Source organism: Rattus norvegicus, chromosome X (assembly GCF_021556685.1).
Source record: "Rattus norvegicus strain SHRSP/BbbUtx chromosome X, alternate assembly SHRSP_T2T, whole genome shotgun sequence".
Taxonomy (NCBI): Eukaryota; Metazoa; Chordata; class Mammalia; order Rodentia; family Muridae; genus Rattus; species Rattus norvegicus.
This window is the reverse complement of record NC_141554.1, coordinates 77,011,714-77,035,221: the sequence shown is the minus strand read 5'-3', so window position 1 is coordinate 77,035,221 and position 23,508 is coordinate 77,011,714. Positions and strand designations below refer to the sequence as shown.

The 23,508-nt window shown below is 40.1% G+C and overlaps 1 protein-coding gene across 4 annotated transcripts; it reads left to right on the top strand.

Moving 5' to 3' along the window:
* Nucleotides 1-495: 495 nt before the first annotated feature.
* Nucleotides 496-21,586, top strand: Rlim (ring finger protein, LIM domain interacting). Of its 4 annotated transcripts, XM_087599924.1 has the most exons (7): nucleotides 496-521; nucleotides 600-697; nucleotides 2,137-2,199; nucleotides 5,071-5,182; nucleotides 12,539-12,727; nucleotides 13,499-13,582; nucleotides 14,799-21,586. In XM_087599924.1, the coding sequence occupies exons 5-7, from the start codon at nucleotides 12,562-12,564 to the stop codon at nucleotides 16,358-16,360; spliced, it is 1,812 nt and encodes a 603-aa protein (XP_087456050.1). In that variant the 5' UTR covers nucleotides 496-521; nucleotides 600-697; nucleotides 2,137-2,199; nucleotides 5,071-5,182; nucleotides 12,539-12,561; the 3' UTR covers nucleotides 16,361-21,586. The 4 variants fall into 4 exon arrangements, with proteins under 4 accessions (XP_087456050.1, XP_087456049.1, NP_001020063.1 ...); XM_087599923.1 differs by lacking the exon at nucleotides 5,071-5,182; NM_001024892.1 differs by lacking the exons at nucleotides 496-521; nucleotides 5,071-5,182 and having other exon boundaries at nucleotides 577-697; nucleotides 14,799-16,472.
* Nucleotides 21,587-23,508: the final 1,922 nt, after the last annotated feature.

Below are 23,508 nucleotides of genomic sequence, written 5' to 3'. Positions count from 1 at the left end.
CATAAGGACTGAGAATTCCTAAACTATTTCAACTTATTTTATGGCTCAACTTCCTCAACATCTACAGCTGTGCTTGATCGACAGTTGTCATTCGATAAATACATGTTGAATAAAATGTTGGCTGCAGTCTACACTAGTCGGGACTGTGTGAATCAATGCCAGTTACAGTGATACTACATTCTTGTTCTCTGAAAAGGGCTTCAAGCCGCCCGACTGTGACGTCCTTCAGCTTTCAAAATGGGAAAGCGAAGGTTCCCACAATTCTCAGAACGCGAATTTCTCGCTACAATTCAAAATGGCGAAGGAGGGTGGGGCCTGTCACATGGTGGGCGTCCCAGCAGCATTTTTTTCCCGACCCGCGGCCCGCCTGGGCGGGTAGTCTACCGGTCTCCTCCTTTGCCCACTAGGCCTTTTCTAGGACTCAACTGGGATTGGCTGGCTAGCAGTCTGGGAGTGGCGCTGTGAAACTAGGACCGCACCATCACTTCCTGTTGTGGGCAGTCGTTTCCTGTCACTGCTAGGTAACAATGGGGAAGATAATGGCTGCTTGAGCTACGTCTCTGAGCTGGCGCTGTACTAGAGGCGGGTCTCTTTGCCAGGTTTTAGAGGCGGGCGAGAGCGCGGCGGCGGCGGCGGTGCGGCGGAGCCCCGGTAGCGGCGGCGAGCCCAGTGAGTCCACTCCTGGCCGAAACATCGAGTAAGTGAAGGCACGGGTACGCTGAGAAATGGGATGTCGGGCTGGAGGTAGGCAGGGGCGTCGCGGCTCTCAAAATGGCCCGAGTGGCCAGCCGCGGCCGAGACACCCAGTACGGCCTCCGGACTCGGGCTCACGGCTGCGGGGGGCTCCGTGGCGTAGTCGCCGCTGCCATTTTAGTTGGGTGGCGTGTGGCGGCCGGCTCTTGGAAGAAGGGGAAGGAAGCGGGTAGGACTTCCTCTCCCAGGCCCTGGGAGTCGGGGCTCGGCCCTCCCAAACTACGAATGCCGGGGAGGCGATCCTGGACTCTGGGCCTCAGGCGTGAGAATGGCTCCAGTGCTTCTCCTTACTCAGAGGTCCCCCCCCTCGTCGTCGCCCCGCGTTGCGTATCGGGCTAGGGTTTGGGGAAGTGGGGTGGAGGTGCTCTTAACTCAGATGTTGGGAACTCTTGAGCCTTCAGATTTTCACAGAATACGCGGAGCCCCATTTTGAACCCTTCTGTAGGGCATTACCAGTTTGTTACCTCTGGGGCTACGATGACAGTCTTCCCGGAGGATCGGGGACAAATGTGGTTTGCGCCCCTGCTCCTTTAGCTCTAAGTGTATCCTTGGCCAGATATTACTGGAAGGGTTTTCCTTCTCCTTAAAAGAAAACAATCAAAAACCATAAAAACGGAGGGAAAAGACGTTGCGGGTTGTTTTCCCTGGTAAGTGTGGGAATTGAGCCAGAATATTTTCAAGTTAATTTCCGTGTGATCTGCCAGCAGTCCTACCCCTCCCCCACTCAGAAAAAACCCCTAAGGGTCTCAGCTTCTGCGGGCGGTACCTGCCACGTACGCCATAGCCTAGTAACTAGTATTAACCGGTTGGGCTTCTGCTTCCTGAATACTCAGTCCCTTTCCCCCTTCTGCTGATTAATTTCAAGATGGAGGAGACAGCCACGTTCTTTCCCTGGACAGTTTCACCATACTTATTCCACAGGTTAGTCTGGCAGTCTGAGGCCTAGCAGACTACTTATTTAGGTCATTTTTTTTTCTCTTTTGGAGGGGAAAAGGATTTATAGCAGATTCTCGTGCACTCCTGGCAGGCCCCACAATATTTTTTGCTAGAAATAAGTTGCCTATATTTCTTGAATCATAATTAGCCACAGTGGGTTTGGATGATTGAAGACAGAATATTAAGTGTAGTCCTAATCATTTCTTTGATTCTTTAGAGTTAAGAGGCAGGCACAAAAGGTAGGTCGCCTCTCTTGGCCTTTAAAGGAAATCTTTTATCTAACTCCTGGTTCCCTCTGGCCTTGGTTGTCCAAATATCCTAATACTAACATTGAATTAAGTTGACTTATGATATTTCTAACCAAAATGTGTTTTTAAGAATTTGTCTTATTTCGAAGAAAATACGGATTTGCAACAGGAAGAATAATGAATAATTTTTGTTTTCTAGAGCGGAGTGAAGAAAACTAAAATCCAGTTTGTTGGATTTTCAGTACTATGTCATAAAAGACAGGTAATTATTTTTTGTGTTGTCTCCTGGTGATTTATAATATAGAATGCATTTTACAAATATACGTTCCGTTCTATAGCCCTGTGGTTGAATGGGTTCATTGGTGTTGCCTATTCTTCATCATGGGTACTTTTTAGTGTGAATTCAAAGGGTGCTTTTTCAGTACCTGAAAGTCATCTGTGCTTTATCTGTGACATCCTGTCTATTCATCTGTCTCCCTGTCTGTCTCTGTCTGTCTATTTATCATCTATCTATCTATCTATCTATCTATCTATCCATCCATCTATCTATCAAGACAGGGCCTCTCTATGTAACACTGGAACTAGCTCAGTAGATCAGACTGGCCTGGAACTCAGAGATCCATTTGTCTCTGCCTCCTGAATGCTAGGCTTAGAGGTGTGCACTGAAAGAAAGAAAGGTATGCTGCTTTTAAGATTGTTAGAGACACCTGAGTATAAGAAATTGTTTTTACCTGTTCAGTGAATAAATGAAATATCAATAGAATATGAGTTACTTTGTGTGTCATAATTTTCTTCTCAGGATTCAAGAAGTCATATTGGTATGTATTACTGTAATTGGAATTAATTTTTTCATTATTATCAACATTGTAATATAACCATATAAATTACTTGCGCTAACCAGGATACTTAATAAGTATTCCTAGAAAGCAAATGCAAACTTGGATTGTCCTAAGCAAACTGGTCTGGATAGTTAACTTGAGGCTACATTTCTAACTATCTATTCTTGAAGGAGTATGTGCAGGCTCTGTGTTTGGCACGCATTACTTCATAATCTTAACAGTCAGGACTTCATGGGGATATTAACTGTTTTAAAGAGGAAACAGACTACTCTTGAGTAAAGGTTGAATGATTTGTTAAATTGTGGAGCACTCATTTTATCTCAGGTCTGTCCCAACACTGAAGTCACCAAACTTTAATATCGATATACCTGTTGCTTTTCCAGTTACCAGGAAACTACTGGAAATTAAAAGCGATAATCTGTAAGTTATCTTGTATCCAAAACCATTATTAATGCTAAAGTCATTTGTCTCAGTGGAACAGGTGAGAGGGGGAGAGTAATCTAGCAAGTATGCATTATTACGGTGGTTTGCTATAGAGTTCCTGTTTCATATATTAATGTTCTTGGTTTAAGTTGAGAAATTTACTTTTAAAAAAAGTCAGAGTGACATGGTGGCCCATATCTGGAATCCTGGCGATTGGATAGCCAGACATAGGAGGATCACCACAGTTTGAGTCCAACAGATCTAGGTAGTGAATTGCAGACAAGATGGTGAGATCTTGTTTCAAAAGAAATCAGAAGGCTTTTAAAGAAATAGCTTAATAATGAAATCTTTAGGAATGTTAGGCAGATTTTTTTAAAGATTTATTTATTTATTCTATAGAAGTACACTGTAGCTGTCTCCAGACACACCAGAAGAGGGCATCAGATCTCATTACATGTGGTTGTGAGCCACCATGTGGTTGTGAGCCACCATGTGGTTGTGAGCCACCATGTGGTTGCTGGGATTTGAACTCAGGACCTCTGGAAGAGCAGTCAGTGCTCTTAACCACTGAGCCATCTCTCCAGCCCCCTGAAAATTTTAATTATCAGTTTTGCTCTAGATTTTCTCATATTACAATGCTTAAATTTGAGATTTTTATTCCTTTAATCATAACAGCTCCAATAGATGTGTGGAACAAATATCTGTAGTAAACAGCCACACAGTTGTGTATCTGTCTGTGTGTGCTCGAGTGCTTAAGGTAGGTTAATGGTAATAACCACACATCTATAGATTCTTAGTGTATTAGTCAGGGTTAAAGGCCCACACTCGTGATTTCTATGTAGCAACACTACCTCACAAAGGACAGAGTTATCATGTTTAATCTTAAAGACTTGTTTTCCTCAACTAAAATGAATTTGTTGGTATAGGTGATAAAGCCAGTTCCTTTTTGACTGTGTTTTACTTTTTTTTTTTTTTTTTTTTTTTTTTTTTTTTTTTTTTTTTTTGAGGCAAAGTCTCTTCTGTAGTCCAAGCTGTCCTGGAGCTCATTATATAGCAACCCCATGGAAATCCTCCTGTCTCATCTCTGGATGTTTTGGGAAAATATTTTTGTTTTGTTTGCTTTTTGATAAGATTTGTTGTATAGCCCAGACCATCCTTGAACTCATGGTATTCCTACCTCGGGCTTCCAACTGCTAGAATTACAGGAGTGTTTCACAGGCCCAGCTTGATAATTTCTTTAATTAATTAATTTATTTATATACAAGTACACTGTAGCTGTCCTCAGACACACCAGAAGAGGGCATCAGATCCCATTACAGATGGTTGTGAGCCACCACGTGGTTGCTGGGATTTGAACTCAGGACCTCTGGAAGAGCAGTCAGTGCTCTTAACCACTGAGCCATCTCTCCAGTCCTGATAAGAAATCTTATATCCCAAAATAGTACTGTAGTTACTGATTATTGTCAACAGTGCTAATAGTCAGGGATTTTTTTTTTGTGTCAGTTACTTTTTGGTTGTGAGCCTAGCCTTTAACGGCTGAGCCATCTCTCCAGCCCGTGTCAGTTACTTTTTAAGATAAACATAGACATATAGGATATTTTTAACTTTGGAATAATAAAATTCCAAATTTGAAGCAATTCAAAATTGAGTTTATAGAGAGTAAATTCTGATCTAATGAAGTAAAACAATAAAGGAACATGGACTGGGTGGCTGTAGATTAAATTCTCTGTCTGAATGACTTGAATGAGATGGAGTGTCAGCGTGGCTTCCCACTAACCTGATCCTATAAATTGGTAGCATAGCACAGTTTTCCGTCCTTTAGTTGACATTACGATATAGTTATTAATACTCTTTCAATTCAATTGTTTTAGAGACTTGCAGTTGGAATTGTGAACTGCAAGTCCGAACTCTTCCTGCCAAGAGCTTAGTCATGAGGGACATTCCTGAATCAGTTTTGGATTTTTCAACTACCTTTTACAAGAGGTAAAGATAGGAAATTATAAGCAATGCTAAGTGTACATTATTATTTGGGTAATAGGTAATCTCTCCTTAATATGGTGTCTCAGGAGTGTTGAATGCACTGTATGGTCTGCTAGTGTACTACTGAAAAGTTATCAGCAAATTGTGTGGACGGTGAGCAGAATCTTCCCTTAAATAAATGCACTAAAACAACCCTGTCCAGTGTTTTCAATTAGATGTATCAGTATTTACCTGTATGTGCATATATACATCCTATGTGTGTCTGATGCCTATGTAGGCTAGGGGAGGATGGTGGATCCCCTGGAACCAAAGTTACTGATGGTAGTGAGCTATTGTGTAGTGCTGGGAATCAAATCAGGTCTCCTGTAAGAGCAACAAGTAAACTAAGGCCATCCTTATCCCCTCTGTCCTTGTTTTGCTTTTGGTTTTTTGACAGCGTAGCACTGTCTAGTCTCAAACTCGAATTGTGCCTGCTCCTGCCTCCTGAGTGCCGGAATTACAGGTATATTAATGCTCTTTTTTTTAAAGAATGCTTTGTGCTTTTAAAAGTGAGAGATGAGAGAAGCATAGCTAACCATCCACCCACTTGTGTGTATTATGTATTTAAAGAAATTTAAACATTCTACAAAGGGAAAACTTTTGAGACAGGTTTCTCTGGGTAACACCCACCGTCCTGGAACTCACTATGAACATCAAGCTGGCCTTGAACTCAGATCCCTCTGCCTCCTAAGGGCTGGGATTGAAGGCAGGTAATACCACCACCTGGCTAAGAAAAATTCTTAACATTTTTAGTATCTATATACATATATATATATGTATAGTATCTATATACATATATATATACATATATATATATGTACTTTTTATCCTAACTTGAAATCTAGTAGATCATTTGATTTAACTTGGTATGTTATTGTTATGGCCCTGGGGATTGAAACTAGAGCCTTACACATGCCAGGCAAGTACTCTACTGCTGATTGGTAGTTACAATCTCCCTTTTTACTTTTTGTTCAGGTCTTGTGAAATTGCTTAAGTGACCCTAGAACTAACTGTAGCACAGACAGGCCTTGAACTTGTGATCTTCCTGAGACACAGTTTTCTATGTATCTTTGGCTGTCCTCAGATCTGTCTGTCCTTTTTATTTAAGATTTATTTATATATTTATCTATTCATTCATTCATTCATTCATTCATTCATTATATGTAAGCACACTGTAGCTGTCTTCAGACACACCAGAAGAGGGCATTGGATCCCATTACAGATGGTTGTGAGCCACCATGTGGTTGCTGGGAATTGAACTCAGGACCTCTGGAAGAGCAGTCAGTGCTTTTAACTGCTGAGCCATCTCTCAGCTCCTGATATCTGCCTGTCTTGAGTGCTGGGATTAAGGCGTCCCTCACCATACCTGGCTATGGTTAAATAAACAGGTGCTTTTTCTTTTTGGTGTTAGTATTATTGAACTTACGCTTTATTGATAAAAATAATAAAGCCTAAGAAATAAGTAGGATGCAAGCTGAGCTGTATGGCTCAGTGGTATAGAGTGCTTGGCTGATATGCACAAGCCATTTCCAGCACTGCCAGAGAAAGTTATAGAGCCAGCATGGTAACATGGGGATAGCCTACATAGGGAGACCATGTCCCTCAAAAAACAAGCAGAAAAGAGAAGATCCAGCTGTTTATGCCAAGACACAATGTTTTGTGGGCTGGGGTTATAACTCAGTAGAAAAGTGTGGTTATCAGTTGAAAGCTGTTTTCTTAGTGGGCTTTATGATGTGGGCCTGTAATCTCTCTACTTGGGAGGCCAAAGCAGGAGGTTAATAGTCAAAATGCTTCAGAATGTGAAGGATGTAGCTCAGTGTGATAGGGTGCTTGTCTTGTACGTACGTGTAAGGCCCTAGGTTCAATCCTCAGCACTACAAAAAACTTTTTTGCATGATTGAAAGCTTATATACAAGGATTGGTATAAACGAAGCTCATGGTGGAATTCAAAAGTTATGCCTATTGGGACTTAAGAATATATTTTAAAGCACACAATCTGGGGTGTGCAGGGAGGCAGTAGTCATTTAGTGACAGGTTGATTGCCTTTGGAATCAGTAGGCCTGTATTTAATTGCTGGCCATTCACTGTCCACGGGGCATTCACACAATCATTCCCTCCTGTTCTAAGGTTCTCACTTGTGAAATCATGAAATGGAGGCAGGTCCCCTACTTTATGGAACTGTTGTCAGGACTAAGTGTACAGTTGTTTTAAAAGATCTGTTTTTATATTGTTTTATAATCAGGGGCTATAGAGCTAAGTGCTTTAAGAGGAATTGGATTTTTCTCTAGTGTTGACTTTTATTGGTAATCTTTTGAGGAAATAATTGTTCTAGAATATCTGAAGCTAGTCGTATTGTATATACAAGTGTATGATCTGTGTTGTGTAGGCCTTGTCCCCTCAGCTCATGGTAGAAAATCAGGGCTTCCCAGATACTAGACAAGCACTCTGCCACTGAGCAATGTGATGCTCTGTTCCTCTACTTTAACCAGAAATGTATCATAATTCCTTTCATCATACGTGTCTTAAAAGATATGAACCCTTTTTTTTGATTATTTTATACTACAATGGAGAAAAGTCTGGTTTTTTAGGTGGGTCATGCATGGTTCTTCGACACACCTTTACCTTTAAAATGTTTTTTCCACCTAGCAAACAATAGGAACATAGTATCTATTAAGTAGAACTCATGACTTAGCTTTATATTACCTTCATGTCATGCCACACCACAGTCAGTGCAGGACTCTTTACCCGGCATTGAGACCACTGCTTGCATTCAGAATTTTCTTCAAAGTGTACTTGCAGGTACCTCATGTTCTGTGACCTGAGCTAGAACTCACCATTATGACTTTCCCCACAGGGTGGATGTCCCTTCTCAGTGCTGAAATCTCTTAATTTACTCCACTCTTAGCCAGTGCAGAATTAAAGCAGAAAGGATGGAGAGTTAGGACAGAAGTGGGGGATGAATTAAATCAGATTTTATTCTCCTTGTCCCCAAAGTAACTATATACAACAAATTTTTCTGATGGAAGCCATTGCCTTAGCAAACACTTCTATTTAGCAAGGCCTTGCTAGTTTGCTTGCAGTTTTGGAATAAGAAGCATTTTGAAGAAATAATATGTATCTGTGAGTGTAGAGGGAATATAGAACTGTGTCATTATGGAAGTAAAAGGATTTTGGAGCTGGTCTCAATGACATTTTAGTTCAGAGGGTCTTTTGAAGTCAGTCTACTTTTGTTCAACAGATTTCAGTAGTTTGCTTGCTTTACGGTGCTGATTACATCTCCATTTGGGGACATTTGTTATGCCTTTGTATTGAAAGGAAGAATTATTGGCTTTCCTGTTCTTGTCAATTCTTGGCTCTAGTTTGACACTGGTTGTATTCTCCTTTGCATAATACCCTCTTCTATTTGTTTCTTCCTTCTTCCCCTATCCTTTTTTTCAAAATAGGGTCTCACATAGTTCCTAGCTAGACTACAACTCACCATGTAGACCAGACTGGCCTTGAATTCACATAGATCCATCTGCCTCTGTCTCTGCCTCCTGAGTGCTGGGATTAAAGATGTGCATTACCATGCCTTGCCTTTCTCTTTGTTTTTGCTGTACTTTATCTAGCCTTATTACCTTTGATATAGGGGTTTTTTCTTTGTATTTTAGCCCATTCTCATTGTCACCTGTACTATTCTGGCTGGCCTATGTAAACCAGGCTGGCCTCAAAGTCAGAGATTCATGTGCCTCTGCCTCTTGAGTGCTTAGATTATATGTGTGTGCTAACCCACTGAGTTTAAATACTGTTTTTTAAATTTCCATTTTTAAAAAGTCTTCTGCTTCTAGGTTTAATCTCCTTGATGCTATTAAGACTGTGCCAGTGTTGTTGGCATGTGAGTTTTATCTTAGGTTCATGTTCTTCAAATGTCAGAATTTATCAGATGTTTTTGCCTTCTTTGGAAAATTTATATTTTTAAAACCCGTTCAACTGGCAGATATCTGAAATTATTTACTGATTTTTTTCACAAGTAGATTTCTTCCTCACTTTACTGCCTGGAATGTTGATGGCTTTAAGAATGTTAATTAAACATTAGTGGTGGTTTTCTTTAGGACATTATGGCTTGAGGATTCTGTTTTCTTTCCCATTGTGTTTTCTGTTTTAAAAAAGCAGCTGCTGCTACCATTACCAATACCAGTTTGTGTTACTTGTAAGGAAAATGGCAGCTTGTGTTGTTTTTTTACATTTGTTTATACTTCTTGGCCCATGTTCTTTTATGACTGTTCACTCTAATTTCTGGCCCTTCCATAGTGGCAAGTTATTAAAACACTTGCCAGAAATTTCTATAAAAATTAAAGAAACTTTGTAATGAGCTAGGAAACTGGAAATACTGTGGCCCTACCCTCTACCTCCTTGGCCATGTTCATCTTATTGACTTAAACAGTAAAAGGCTAGTGTAGAGAAGGGTGATGTAAGGGAAGCAATGCAAGTCGGAGTGGGACTATTTCTAGACTATTTAGTAAGTGGGCAACATGTGATAAGGCCTCTTTATGCTTTCTTGTAAAATCTAGAATAGGATTTGGATTTTATTTTTTAGAGACAGTCCTTGTATCTTGATTTGGCTTTGAACTCTTGCCTTGGACTTGCAAGTATGAGGATTATAAATGTGAGCTACTATACTGAGGAGGTTTTGTTTCTCCCTTTAGGACTGATTTATGAAGATACTGGTACATGTATGTGGGGGGGAGGAATAAATTATAGTTCTCTCTACCACAAATTTATTTTCATACTATCATTGTTGGTTTGGGCTACTATAATAAATAGAATGGCCTAAGCTGTTATAAACAGCAGAAGCTTAGAGAGTTCATGAAACTGAGTAGTCAGAATCAAGGCCTGGGCAGCTTGATGTTTGAGGGTTGACTTCATGGTTCTCACTGTATTCTCATTGAAGAAAATGTCAAGGTAGCTCCAAAGGTTTCTCCAAGAAGATCACGCTAATCCTTACTTCCTAATGCTATAGCTTTGACGGTTAGGATTTCAGCATGGGAACTTGAGGTGAAAGAGAACACAAAGTTCCAGAAAGGTTCCCCCCCCACACACACACCCACCATTTTTTCCTTGCCTTTTTTTCTGTTTTTGTTGCTATTTAATTTTGGTTTTGGTTCTTGTTTTAGGATGAGGTATTACTGTGTTTCCCAGGCCAGCCAGGAATTCAAAATCCTCTGTTCTCAGAGCCAGGCGTGGTAGCTCATACTTTTTCTACAGTACTTGGATCATGGAGTCAGGGATCCAAAGTTTGAGGTCAGCCTGTGCTACATGAAACCATACCTTAAACAAATATCCAAACATCTTTTGTCCTCAGTCTACTGAGTATCTGAGATTACAAGCTTGTGCTGCTGTGATTGGCCTGATAGTTATTGCTGATCAATGTCAATGTGTAATAATAATAATAGTTGATTACACTGCCACCTAATTAATACAAGTCAACCAGTCAGAAGAAGGTCATTCTTTTTAGGGAACAATGTTCTCAAGTCTAAAGTCAATATATCTTAGTGACCACTTGCACTGTTTGTCCACTGTGGATGACTTGAAATGAGATTTTTTTTATACATGTCTTCATTTTTGTGTCATTCATAAATTTTGGGCAGGGATTGTACATGTTACATCTTTGAAAATGCCTTTTCACGTGCACGTACCAGGCTCTTTAGTAATCCATAGACATGATTTTAATGGTGCGTGTGCATCTCTTAGAGATTCAATTCCCAAGTATAGCTTTTAGGGTATCATTAGAATGAGCTGCTATTTCCCCTTCAAGGCTATATGTATGGGTGTTTTGTATGGGTTTATTTTTTGCCTGCATGTATGCATGTGCACCAAATGATTGATTAGTACTTCTAGAAGCCAAGAAGAGTGTCAAATCCCCTAGAGATGGAGTTACAGATGGCTGTGAGCTATCATGTTAGTAATTACGGAGCCAGTGCTCTTTGTTTGGACTAGGGGCATGGTTTGAGACATGACATAGCTTTAGCTATCCTATCTTAAAATTCACTCTGTAGACCAGTCTGACTTTGAACTCCCAAAGATCTGCCTGCCTCTGCCTCTGATTGCTGAGATTTAAGGGAATATGCCATCACTGGCTGGCTGGAGCCAGTGTCCTTAACCACCGAGCCATTCTCCCAGCAATGAAGTTTAAAATGAGGAAATTTCACTTTTCGTTTTTGGAAGTGTAGTTGGAGCTCAGAGATCTGCTAACTGCTAACATCAAAGGAATAGAGTTCTCCTGTCTTTGATAGCCTATTGTACCAGTGTTCCTACCAAGTTTTGCATGTACTGCTTGTCCTCTTATTCATTAAGAAACATTATGAAGTTATAGCCAAACCTAATTCCTCAAGGCATTTATATTTTGAAGGTAATTGAAGTTGTTCTCATTAAGAAAAAAAAAAAGATCTTGACCCAAGTTCTACTAATCACAGTAAACTCTAACCAAGTTAAGCCTGTGGCTCAAATGAAGCAGGTGGATTGCCATGAGTTCAGGTCCAGCATAGTGAAACCCTCTCTTCAAAAGAGCTTGGTGGATTTCTGACAGAATCCCAGCACTCAGAAGGCAGACCTCTGAGTCTGAGGCCAAACTGGCCTACAGAGTGAATTATAGGCCTGCCAAGGCCACATAGTGAAATCCTGTCTCAAAAAAAAGTTTTTAACAAAAACAAATCCATACAACTAAAGATGATTAAAGCCACAAGAATGAGGTTTATATTGACAGTGCTGGTTCATTAACATGATGGTTCATATTTTTTCTAAGTATTTGTTGAACAAAATAAAATGAGTGAACAGAGGCTTAAACATCTTAAGTTTTGATAAAATTAAATAGTCCAACCAGGTTTTTTCCTACTCCATATATTTTTACCATTTTAAAACACCTCTAATCCTCCCATTCAGAAAGCTAAGCCAGGAAGATTGTGTTTGAGTTGACTGGACCACACAGATTTCCCTGGCTCAAATAACTATGAAAACCTGGAGCTGGATGTGTATCTTCATGGTGGAATGCATGCAGCGAAGGCCCTAGGTTCAGTTCTTACCATGTCAATGTAAAAAGCCATTTTTAGATTACAAGGAAGATAAAAGTAGGCCACATTGTTGAATTAGGCCCAAGCACTACAGTTTGCTAACTCTCTGACCTAGACTTCTAGTATACCAGTGTTTTCCCAATGTTTTTCTATTCTATTCCATTTACTTGTTTTTCTTAAAATTCACCTCTATGCCTGCATTGTGGTTTCCAAGTAGAGAAAGATCTAGAATACATAAAGGCGTGTGTTTTCAATTCGGTCTCTTTCTTTTTAGATAATTTCCACTTGTTCATCAAGATGGAGAACTCAGACTCTAACGATAAAGGAAGTGACCAGTCTGCAGCTCAGCGCAGAAGCCAGATGGATCGATTGGATAGGGAAGAGGCTTTCTATCAGTTTGTAAATAATCTCAGTGAAGAAGATTATAGACTTATGAGAGACAACAATTTGCTGGGCACCCCAGGTAAGCTACATGTAATTTATATATGTAAGTTGCTGGGTTTTTAAGAAAATTGTTTTATAATGTTTCTTTAGTTAACGAAAAATTACTAATGCAGGAGATGCCAAATGGCATTTACTACTATATTTATTGTCTGATTTTATTCTTTTATAATTAGAATAGTCTTGTCAGATATGCTTGTAAGTTTTGAGTTATAAGTCTTTAGTGAAATGGATTAAATAAGAATCGAGCTGGACAGTTTAGCTAGTTATGCATGCAGGTACAAAATAACCAATGGGCCTTTGGTTTCTAGGATAGACTCATCTTATTTTGTCATCTCATCCTTCTCTCTGAATATGTCCCAACTGCAACCCTACAGAGTTAGCTGTGGGTAAACCAACTGCTGGAACTTGTCCTTAGTTATTCTTTCACTGAGATACAATCTCCTCTGATCTTAGTTACAACTCAAGTCTGTTTCCACTAACCTGCAGACAATTTCATTCAGTTCAAATGGAAGGTTTTAGCAAGGTGGAACATTTTGAGCTAATAGTACTAAACTTTAATTAGAATATCTTAACTGCAATTACGGCCCAGATGTTACTTGGTGTGCTTTTTGGCAAAACTTAAAGTGCAGAGCACAAAGCCCGACATGACATGGTGGCATGTGCCTATAATCCCAGCTGCACAGGAGGCTGAGACAGGAGGTCCTTGAGTTTGAGGTCATCTTGGATGGAAAAAATACAGAAACTGACTTGCTGTTCATTTGTAATTTGGCAAAAATTGTTCAACTTTCAGGCGAAAGTACTGAGGAAGAGTTGCTCAGAAGACTACAGCAAATTAAAGAGGGTCCACCACCACAGAGCTCTGATGAAAATAGAGGTACATTTTGTTTGGGGAGGTGGATAGAGGTTGGAAAGATAGGAACTTTCCAATAGGGAATATCAACCAAAGATTATCCAGAAATTCCACAAATTAATCTGGTGCTAAGTACTCATAGAAAGAGAAGTGACATGTTCTTGATATTTGGGGAGTGCTGTGGCTGCCTCAGCTTTGGATTGTGTTAATTGGGCAACAGTGAAAAGTCGTCTATTTAAGTTGAGATTTTCCTCCTCTTGGTTTTCCACATCTATTAAAATGTTCTCCTACTCATTTCCTTATATATAAGCATGGCTTTATCAGCAAAAGGAAATGCTGCTTCGTTGGCCTAGCACCTTTCATTAGTTGTTTGTTCCTCTTTGGGAGGGGCATTAGCAATGACTGGAGGCATGTTTGGTTGGCCCAGCTAATAAGAGTCTGCTGTTACAGGCAGGGAGCAAGTATGCTGGAGAATGGTACTTCTCTCTCTGCAGGAAATAAGCCTATAACCTAGGAGCTGTGATAGACGTTTAATTTGTGAACATACTGTTAGTTATTGCTGTTACTCTAGGTTCAGACTGTTCATTTGATAATAGTCTTTAGTTTTATGAAAGTTGAAAATCTTGATAATTGACAAATATTCAAGTAAATATAAACTGTTAGCCTTGTTTATATTTTTGCTCGGGCTATAAACATTTTAAAACAACTTCATGGTTATCAAAGGCAGTTAAGCCCTAGATGAAGTAATAGAGACTGATGAAATTTTGGTAGAAAATCCCAGTGCTAGCTGTCCCTGACTAGTGATGTTGTAGTTGATTTTGTTTAGATGGTGGCTTGGAAAATCCATGTTGCCTTCCCACAGTCTCACAGCATCTTCTAGAGCAGTGGTTCTCAGCCTTCCCAGTGATGACCCTTTAATACAGTTAGTTTCTCATGTTGTGGTGTCCCCCAATCATGAAATTATTTCATTGCTACTTCGTAGCTGTAATTTGCTACTGTTATGCGTCATAATGTAAATCTGCAGATGATCTTAGGTGACCCCTATGAAAGGGTTGTTTGAGTCCCCCAAAGGGGGTTGAGAATTGCTGAGTCTTAAGTGTCTTAGCTTTCTCTTTTCAATGTAAATTTGTAACATTTGTTCAGAATTGCAAAGTTCTTTAATGTTGTTTATGAGTGTTATGTTTCATGATTGTCCTAATTTTGTAGTTCCTTTCTCTCTCCCCCTCTTTGTTTTAAACAGCTGGAGAGTCTTCAGATGATGTGTCCAACAGTGATTCTATAATAGATTGGCTTAATTCTGTCAGACAAAGTGGAAATACAACAAGAAGTGGTCAGAGAGGAAACCAGTCCTGGAGGGCAGTGAGCCGGACTAATCCAAACAGCGGTGATTTCAGATTCAGTTTAGAGATAAATGTTAACCGTAATAATGGAAGCCAAACCTCAGAGAATGAAAATGAACCATCCACTAGGCGTCTTAGTGTAGAAAGCATGGAAAGCAGCAGCCAAAGGCAAATGGAAAGTCATGCATCTGAATCAACATCTGCCAGACCATCTAGAGCAGAACGCAATTCAACTGAAGCATTAGAAGTGCCATTGACCAGGGGTCAGAGGAGGGCAAGAAGCCGGAGCCCAGAACATCGGAGAACCAGAGCAAGAGCTGAAAGAAGTAGGTCACCTCTGCATCCAACAATTGAAATTCCACGAAGAGCTCACCATAATATCTCACCTCAGACCTTGGAGCAGCCTTTGGAAAATGAGCCTGAAGGGAGTTCTAGAACCCGGCACCACGTGACTCTGAGACAGCAGATATCTGGACCGGAGTTGTTAGGTAGAGGTCTTTTTGCAGCTTCTGGATCAAGAAATCCCTCTCAGGGGACAAGTTCTTCAGACACAGGTAGCAATAGTGAATCATCAGGATCCGGTCAAAGACCTCCAACCATAGTTCTTGATCTTCAAGTAAGAAGAGTTCGTCCAGGAGAATACCGCCAGAGAGATAGTATAGCTAGTAGAACTCGATCAAGATCTCAGACGCCAAACAACACAGTTACTTATGAAAGTGAACGTGGAGGTTTTAGACGTACCTTTTCCCGTTCTGAACGTGCCGGTGTGAGAACCTATGTCAGCACTATCAGGATTCCTATTCGTAGAATCTTAAATACTGGATTAAGTGAAACTACATCTGTGGCAATTCAAACCATGTTAAGGCAGATAATGACAGGTTTTGGTGAGCTAAGCTACTTTATGTACAGTGACAGTGATTCAGAGCCTAGTGCCTCAGTTTCCAGCCGAAATACAGAGAGAGCAGAATCACGGAATGGAAGAGGGAGCTCCGGTGCTGGTAACAGCTCTGCTTCCAGCTCAAGCCCTAGCCCTAGTTCAAATGGTGAAAGTTCAGAAAGTAGCTCAGATCTGTTCGAAGGCACTAGTGAAGGAGGCCCATCTGGCCCATCCAGGAGAGATGGTCGACATAGGGCTCCAGTCGCATTTGATGAAAGTGGCTCTCTGCCATTCCTTAGTCTGGCTCAGTTTTTTCTTTTAAATGAGGATGATGAAGACCAACCTAGAGGACTCACCAAAGAACAGATCGATAACTTGGCAATGAGAAGCTTTGGTGAAAACGACGCATTGAAAACATGTAGCGTTTGCATTACAGAATATACAGAAGGCAACAAACTCCGTAAACTACCTTGCTCCCATGAGTACCATGTCCACTGCATCGACCGCTGGTTGTCAGAGAATTCCACCTGTCCCATCTGTCGCAGGGCTGTCTTATCTTCTGGGAACAGAGAGAGCGTTGTGTAATGAGGACAGAACTCTCAGCTGTGTAGCTGGAATAGTGATGGGCAAACAGAAATCACCTGCTTTATGTCCACTTTTTTTGAGTGGTGCTTAAAATATAAAGTCACAACCTGAATTGAGTCATTGCTGTCTTAGGGAATCCTCTCTTTTCTCTAGTTTCTCTTTCAGGATGGAAAGAATATTTTACAAGCAACATTTTAGGACTTAAACATTTGATTTCGGTACCAGTTGAATTGCTAACCTGTTCCTGATAATTTACCCATGTTCACTTGTCAGTTTTTCCTTTGTTGTCTTAAGGGCTGCCTTTGCAGTGGCTCCTTTCTATATTCTATATCTCATTGATCTCTTTTGAAAGTTTCCCAGGCCATAAGAGAGGTGTGAAGAAAGTTCCCATTCAAGACTAAGTTCCATTATGTGTTTTGTAAGTGATTAACTAAAACTATACCATTCCCATTATTGACACAAATTCATTCACATTCTGAATATTGTTTGTTCACCTTCCAGAGTAGGTGATGATGGACATATCAGTGTAAATAACACTAAACAGTTAGCATCTTCTAAGTGTATTAACTGTCCTAAGCCCATCACTGTGGCACACAATAGAGCAAACTTAGAGTTTAATTGAGATATTTATCTTGTGGAAATATTAAAAAGCCTATGCTTGTGTAAGTGAAAAAAACCACATCCATTTGTTTAAAAATGTAAAGCTATTTTGTAGAGGCTCAGTACTTTTCCAATGCACTGTTGTATTAATGCATTCAGAATTGTAAAGTACCATGCTTAGAAATGAGAACTGCTTTTTTGTGAGCCAGCATAGTAAAACAAACACACCAAACAAAGTACGAAGCTGCTTCTGTAAGGGTGTCGATGCTAAGAGCAGAACATATCTATATTTAGTGTTTTTGTGAACAGCTACTGTGACACGAAAAGGAAAGGACCATGCACATCCAACTTGCATTTAGGCAGGAATCGATACATGAGGGTGAAGAAAACAGCCCTGAAGAATGGAACATTTTCATGACGACTGTAAGTAATTCAGAACTGGATTCATACAGTGAGAGCCACAGCAGCTTGACCCACTGTTCTGCTTGAATAGATGAAGCAGAAGATCAGTACATTTGGCCGAGCTTTCTCTGATGTATGAGAAAACAAACCACTATTACTTAGTACAAGTTAAATTGATGTCTTTACAATCTGCTCCTCAAAAACAAAAAGTAGAGGAAAAAGACTTAAGCCAATTTTAAGTTGTAAGTGTATAGATGTCAAGGATTTCAGTTGGTAAAGATGTGTGTGCTATTGGACAGGTCTCAGATTTGCTTGTTTGAGACCATCTAAGGTACCGGTACACACTTGGTTGCTATTTCACTGCTTTATCTAGCAGATCTAATGGGCCCCCTTTAAAGACCTATAGTGAATGAAGAGATTTTTATTTTGTATTGAAAGTGAGTCATGTCGGGTTGTTTGAAATTCCGATTTTAATTGTGTTGCCCATATTGGAAGATGAGATGACTGGCTCTTATCTATGAACACGCACTTTATTGTTGGTTTGTAGAAAGACTAGATTGTGCTAACCCCAGTATTCTGTTGTTTCGAGGCTGACTGGGGTTGAGATTAGTCTGGCTGTGGAGCAGATATGTAAACGTTTCTCTGGGAAAGCTAACTACCCAGTGCAGTACTCTGGGAATGTTTTACACAGATCTGCTTTAGGAGTTACCTGCTTACTCTCACTGATATTGCCTTAGCTGTAAAGATTATTTCAAAGTACATTCTTTCATGTTTTCTTCTGGCTTTCAGTCCTACCTAAGTATTAAGGGAAATTAAATTGTAAATAGGTAGTTGTTTACAAAGGATATGTACTGCTCTTGCAAGGAAATAATGTCCAAACAAAGCTTCACTTATTTTTTTTATAGAAGCATATTTCACTGTTTATGGCGCTTATGTAATACATTTTTATCTTTTTAAAAGAATTGTCCATGTAAAAGTCAGGGTTCCTTTATATTTGTGAGCCTCCTTGTCACCTTTCTATGTTTTCAGATCTGCAGGATAGTCCTGATTAAGACACAGCAAATGAATTTTTCTCTTGGAAAAATGTTCCATTTTAGGGGTGTTATTTTCTATAGCTCAGAAACAGCTGCAGCACATTCTAAACAAAGTGATGGACCGCAGGCACCTCCTTAACCTCCCCAAATGTATTACTCATTTCTGAAGGCTTGAAGTCAGATGTAACTCAAGCAGGATACTGGTTCTAAATGGAGATGTTGAAGCTATTCAAAAACACTGGAAGTCGGTCTTTACATTTCTAGCCTTCAGTAGAATGCACATGTTTTACATGCATGTGGACCATTTCAGAAAGCACTCAGACATTGGGTGTCTGGATGAATGCAAGTGTTTTTAGTGGAGTTGCTCTTTTCCTTTGGAGCCCACGGCTGTTCTGTATTACTAGTTACAGCTGTTAAAGATAAGGGTGTTGGTGTCGGTGTCAGGTGTGCAATGAAGAACAGGGATCTTGTTTTCCTCACCATGTCTAAACACCTATTCTTGAGGGAACATTTTCTTGCAAAAGACTTTACAATTTTGTTTTTGTATCTTCGCACTTTTTCTTTATTACAGAAAGGTTCTGTGTTGAAGACCTACTTTGAACTTCATGCAGTAATGTTGGGGGATTACATTGTTTAAAGCATAGGGGAAAGTACTAAAGCCTGATTTTCCATGAATATTTCAAAATGTTTTAATCCACTTAGACTAAAAGTTTGCAGTGCTTTGGTTTATTCCACACAGCTTACAATGTTGAGATTTCTTAGTGCTGAAAACAGAATTTGACAAGTTAAAAATGGCAGGCTGTTTGCAGTAACCCTGGAAAAAAAGAGCTATGGTGGGAATTTGGAACATTTTCTCTGAAAAGAAATTGCACCACCAAGTCCTCCATGTTAATATAGGTGGCTTTGGTTAGGAGAGGGGGGAGGCTCACATGCTAATGTTGGAACAGGTAATTGTCAGATTGATAACTAGTGGTTAGTGTCAGGAGATGCTCAGTTTTTAGGGACACAAAATTGCTAGAATTCATCCAAGCTAGGGAACTGGTTTGCTCTGTTACCTTAAGCAATATTTTGCTTTTGTTTTGTTTTGTTTTTTTCTCCTGGGAAAACTTTGTTTCTGTGCCAAGCATTCTCTGCTTTCGTCAATGTCTTATAGTTATGAAGGGTTAGCATTTAGCACACTTTGTATTTAACCACCTTTTTCTATGACTGAGTCTCCAAATACCCATGTGATGAAGAGGTCTATGTTACAAAATGACTGTTAAAGGCCATTTCTGACAGTTTGCTAGAATACAGTGGCACCTTGTGGTTGACTTTTTTTTTTAACAGATGGAGGATAATTTTTTTATCCTCTATGAAAGGAAATAATTTGTAATCTGCCTTAGCTGATTTGTTTAATGTTTTTCCTGACAGGCTTCTGTGACACATGTCTTACCAAAAATATGCAGTACCTGGAAGCCATTTTCACAGGGCACTTAGGTTCTTGGCTAATCTTCTAAGACTGTTCTGATTCTTGCTCTCTTGAAGTATTCTTTCTGTACCTTTGTAAGGAGGTAGAGAGGGCACACGTGAAGGTGTCTCTTTTTCCCCTTTAGTACAGTTCAGTATGTTTAATGCTCAGTAACAGTGTTGTAATTGAGTTAACTAGTAAATGGTTCTTTTAAAAGTCATTTTTAAGTGTACGTTGATGTATCATGCCTCACTTGGGAAGTTAAAGTGCAAGGTCTGAGGAAAGAGTATTTCTAAGTCCCAGTTTAAGCAAAAACAGCCGTGAGCTTAATCAATATCCACCCTTTAGATTTTTGTAACATTCTGAATTACCGGTATTGAGGTAAGGTCTTGCCGCGACTCACAGCTGGCCTGGACCTCGGAACCAGGCTGTCTTCAAACTTGTGGCAGGCCTCATGCCTCTGCCTCTTGAATGTTAGGAATGCAGGTACTTAGCACTCGATTCCTTTACCTTCACTGGATCATTTCTAAAATGCTATCCAACACTCCAGGAAGTGAGTGGCCTCCTGTAAGTCATCATAGTTTGTATCTAAAAGCCTACAGCTTAGAATAGAACTACTACCGGGGATGTTTTTTTAAGTATCAGGTTTATGATTTTTTTTCATGTCCATGTAGATGTCTGGATTAAAATCTTAAAAAGGTTAACTCAAAATTACAGTGAGATATGGGACTTTTTGAATATTTTGAGAGGGTCTTGTTTTCTAGCCCAGGCTGGCCTGGAATTAGTGGTCCTCCTGATTAGGGGATTATTGATGTGTGTGTCCCCCCACCCAGCAAAGATGTGTTTACTGAAGTCCCACAGCTGCTGTCTAGTCATTTGGGAAAAGCAGCTAGAGATGCGCAGTGAAGGTGAACCCTGTCAGACCACTGTGCCTTGTTTCAAGGATTTTCTCAGTTCTCATTCTGAAGATTGTTTCCAGTTGCAAGTTAGAGTCAAGCCAGCTACCCAGCCTTAACTCTGTTCAGTGCCCTGTTACTAATGTTTTTAACGGGTTGGTTTCTACATGTTTAAACTGTCCAGCAGTTGGATTTTACCTCTTGATAGTTCCGTTTGTCCCTGGTGCTGCTTTTAAAGGTATAGGGCCCTGTGAAGTGTCCAGTGGAGTAGGTACGCAGTTGGCCTGGTAATGGAAAAGCTGCTTTGGAATAGATGTTTACTTGGGTTCCTGTGCAGAACTGGGCAGCAATCCTGGAAAGCTCTGTAAAGCCCGTAAGGAAGGATTTGAAGAGGGCTGCCCTTAAGTCTTTGAACATGAAGCACTTGTGTGCATGCTGTCAAAAGACTGCAGTGATTGTCATCCCAGGCTTCCTGACCTCCAGGAAACACTTTGGAAAGGCGACAGAGGAGCACCAAGGGAAGGGAATTTGCTTGGCTTGTTTTGTCTGCTTTCTCATTTCCTTACCATTTAAACCTGAACGAAACACCCTTCTCCGGTATCTGATCCAGCAAACTCTTGGTTGGGAAGCCCTGTGTTGAATTTTGAGAATGTACCCGACTTTTTGTACAGTGCTTTACACCTGCTAAAACTTAACTTGTTAATGCAGAAGAAGACCTTGAAAGGTCAGTCATCAAATCTGGTTTGATTATTAATAGCTATCTTTTAGGAAGAAGCTTTTTCCCTCTATGTATGATGTCATACTGCAGACTTAAAATATAGACTATCAATAAAATGCATGAAGTAATCATTTGTGCTTTTTTTCATCCTTGGGGTTTTTAAAGGTGGAAACTAAGGTTCTGTGCTTTAAACTGGTCATGGGCAATTTTTAGACTCAAGGAGGACTCACTGCAATCTTGATTCTGGTGGCCTTGGCTGCTCTGTGTGTGAACAGATGGATTTTGTTATTTGGCTTCAGTCTCTCTCTTTGGTTGAATAGCTTAATCTTTGATATAAAAAGGTGAAGGTATATGCCAAGAATCTGGACAATTAGTAACATTTGAAGTAGGTGGGTCTTTGCTGTTTTCTGCCCTGACTACTGTCTTGCTGGACCTCCCTGGACAGAATGGGTGAGTGCGTGCTTGTGCTCCATCTTGTCTCAAATGTGTAAGTCTTCCATTGAGTTGACTCTTTTTAAGCACATTATCACACAGTGATAGGTGGTAGAACTTTACACACCTTAAGCTGGCAGTGTTTAAATTCCTGTGATCCCTGCAGAGGTCTCTATTGATATTCAGACTCGGTTCCTCAGTACAGTCTTGGTGAAGTCTACCCTTTGTGTCAACAACTTTCTAGGGTTTTTAGTGTGTGATAATTCAACTTTTTAGAAGTTGGGTGTTGAGCCCAGGGCCTCAGTTTATGCTAGGCAAACTCTCTAGTGCTGAGCTTGACTCCTCAGACTTCTTAATGTTGAGGCTGTTCCCTAGTCTGACCTTGGATTTCTAATTCTTACAGCCTCAGCCTCTAAGTAAGTAGCTTTGATTACAGACCTGCATCACAAGGCATTCTTCAAAACTCATTGTCACCTACACACATTTTTTTTTAATGAGGCTTATTTAGTTCTGATGTTGGTGGGTCAGCAGAAAAGGTGTGTCTGCATAGCCATGGGTCAGCTTTTAAATAGTGGTGCCATTTGCATCATACCCACTAAAACTACACCAGGCAATATAGTCACCACCTACCTACTCTAGATGTGCCACAGTCATGGGCCATCCAGTGAGAAGTTCAGCAATGTTTCTGAACTGGAAATTCAGATGATCCCTTGTTCATCCCATTTCCTTCAGTGCTCCATCCACTCAAGTATGTGAGCTCCCGGTTATGTGTTTGAATGGAAATAATTATGGCACATAGATCGTTCAGGGTTTGCAAGTATCATCTGTCTACACAACTACTGAAAAGCCTGCTTCCCTGTGTTAGAGACTGTTCATCTTGGTGTTTCAAATGTTGAATGAGACATGATCTTCAAGTCTTCCCCTCAGCAGCCATTTGCTTAGTCCAAACTGCTGCATCAATTATTTGGAAACGGTTTGTTTGCACTTGCCTTTAGAATGGTTTTCACACCTTAAGTGGTAAATATCCATTGAGATAAAGGTCATCATTGGAAACAGCAGGATTGACCAGAAAGGTAGCAAGTGAACCAGCTGAATAGGATTGCTCTATTGGAGCTCATGAAAGTGTTCCCAAAGCAATTTAAACAAGTATCCTCTGAGCAAATAACATTCTTCAAAGACGTATGGCAGCTCAAGGCTACTAACTTTAAAGGGCATTTACTTGGATTCCAGTAATCTGGCTGGCATACTAAAAAGGTGGCTCAAACCTCTAGTTATTTCACATTTCAAGTCAAGCCGTAACTGAGGCCTATAGTGCCTGCCTGCACAACGCCCTGGATTCAACTCCCTGAACCTCCAAATTTTGCCCAGACTTTATAGAATAAAATACAGGAAAGATTTTACTTCAGACTTTTGGAAAATTCCTGCCCTGGAACTGATTCCAAAACACATTTAACCTGCTAGAATGAATGCTTATTTAATTTAGTTGGTCTATCCTAAAGTGTATTTGGTAATGTCCAAAAGTGATTTAACACATTGATACTTATATTCTTTAATTCCTATACATAGATGTATCCTTTTAAAAATCTCATTGACTAGCTGGTCAAAACCAATGCCTTTTT

Excerpts from the sequence above, each read along its gene's own strand:
- Rlim (XM_087599923.1), top strand. The coding sequence starts at position 12,562 with ATGGAGAACTCAGACTCTAACGATAAAGGAAGTGACCAGTCTGCAGCT. Across the intron at positions 12,728-13,498 it reads CAATTTGCTGGGCACCCCAG|GCGAAAGTACTGAGGAAGAG; the intron begins GTAAGCTACATG and ends TTCAACTTTCAG. Across the intron at positions 13,583-14,798 it reads GAGCTCTGATGAAAATAGAG|CTGGAGAGTCTTCAGATGAT; the intron begins GTACATTTTGTT and ends TGTTTTAAACAG.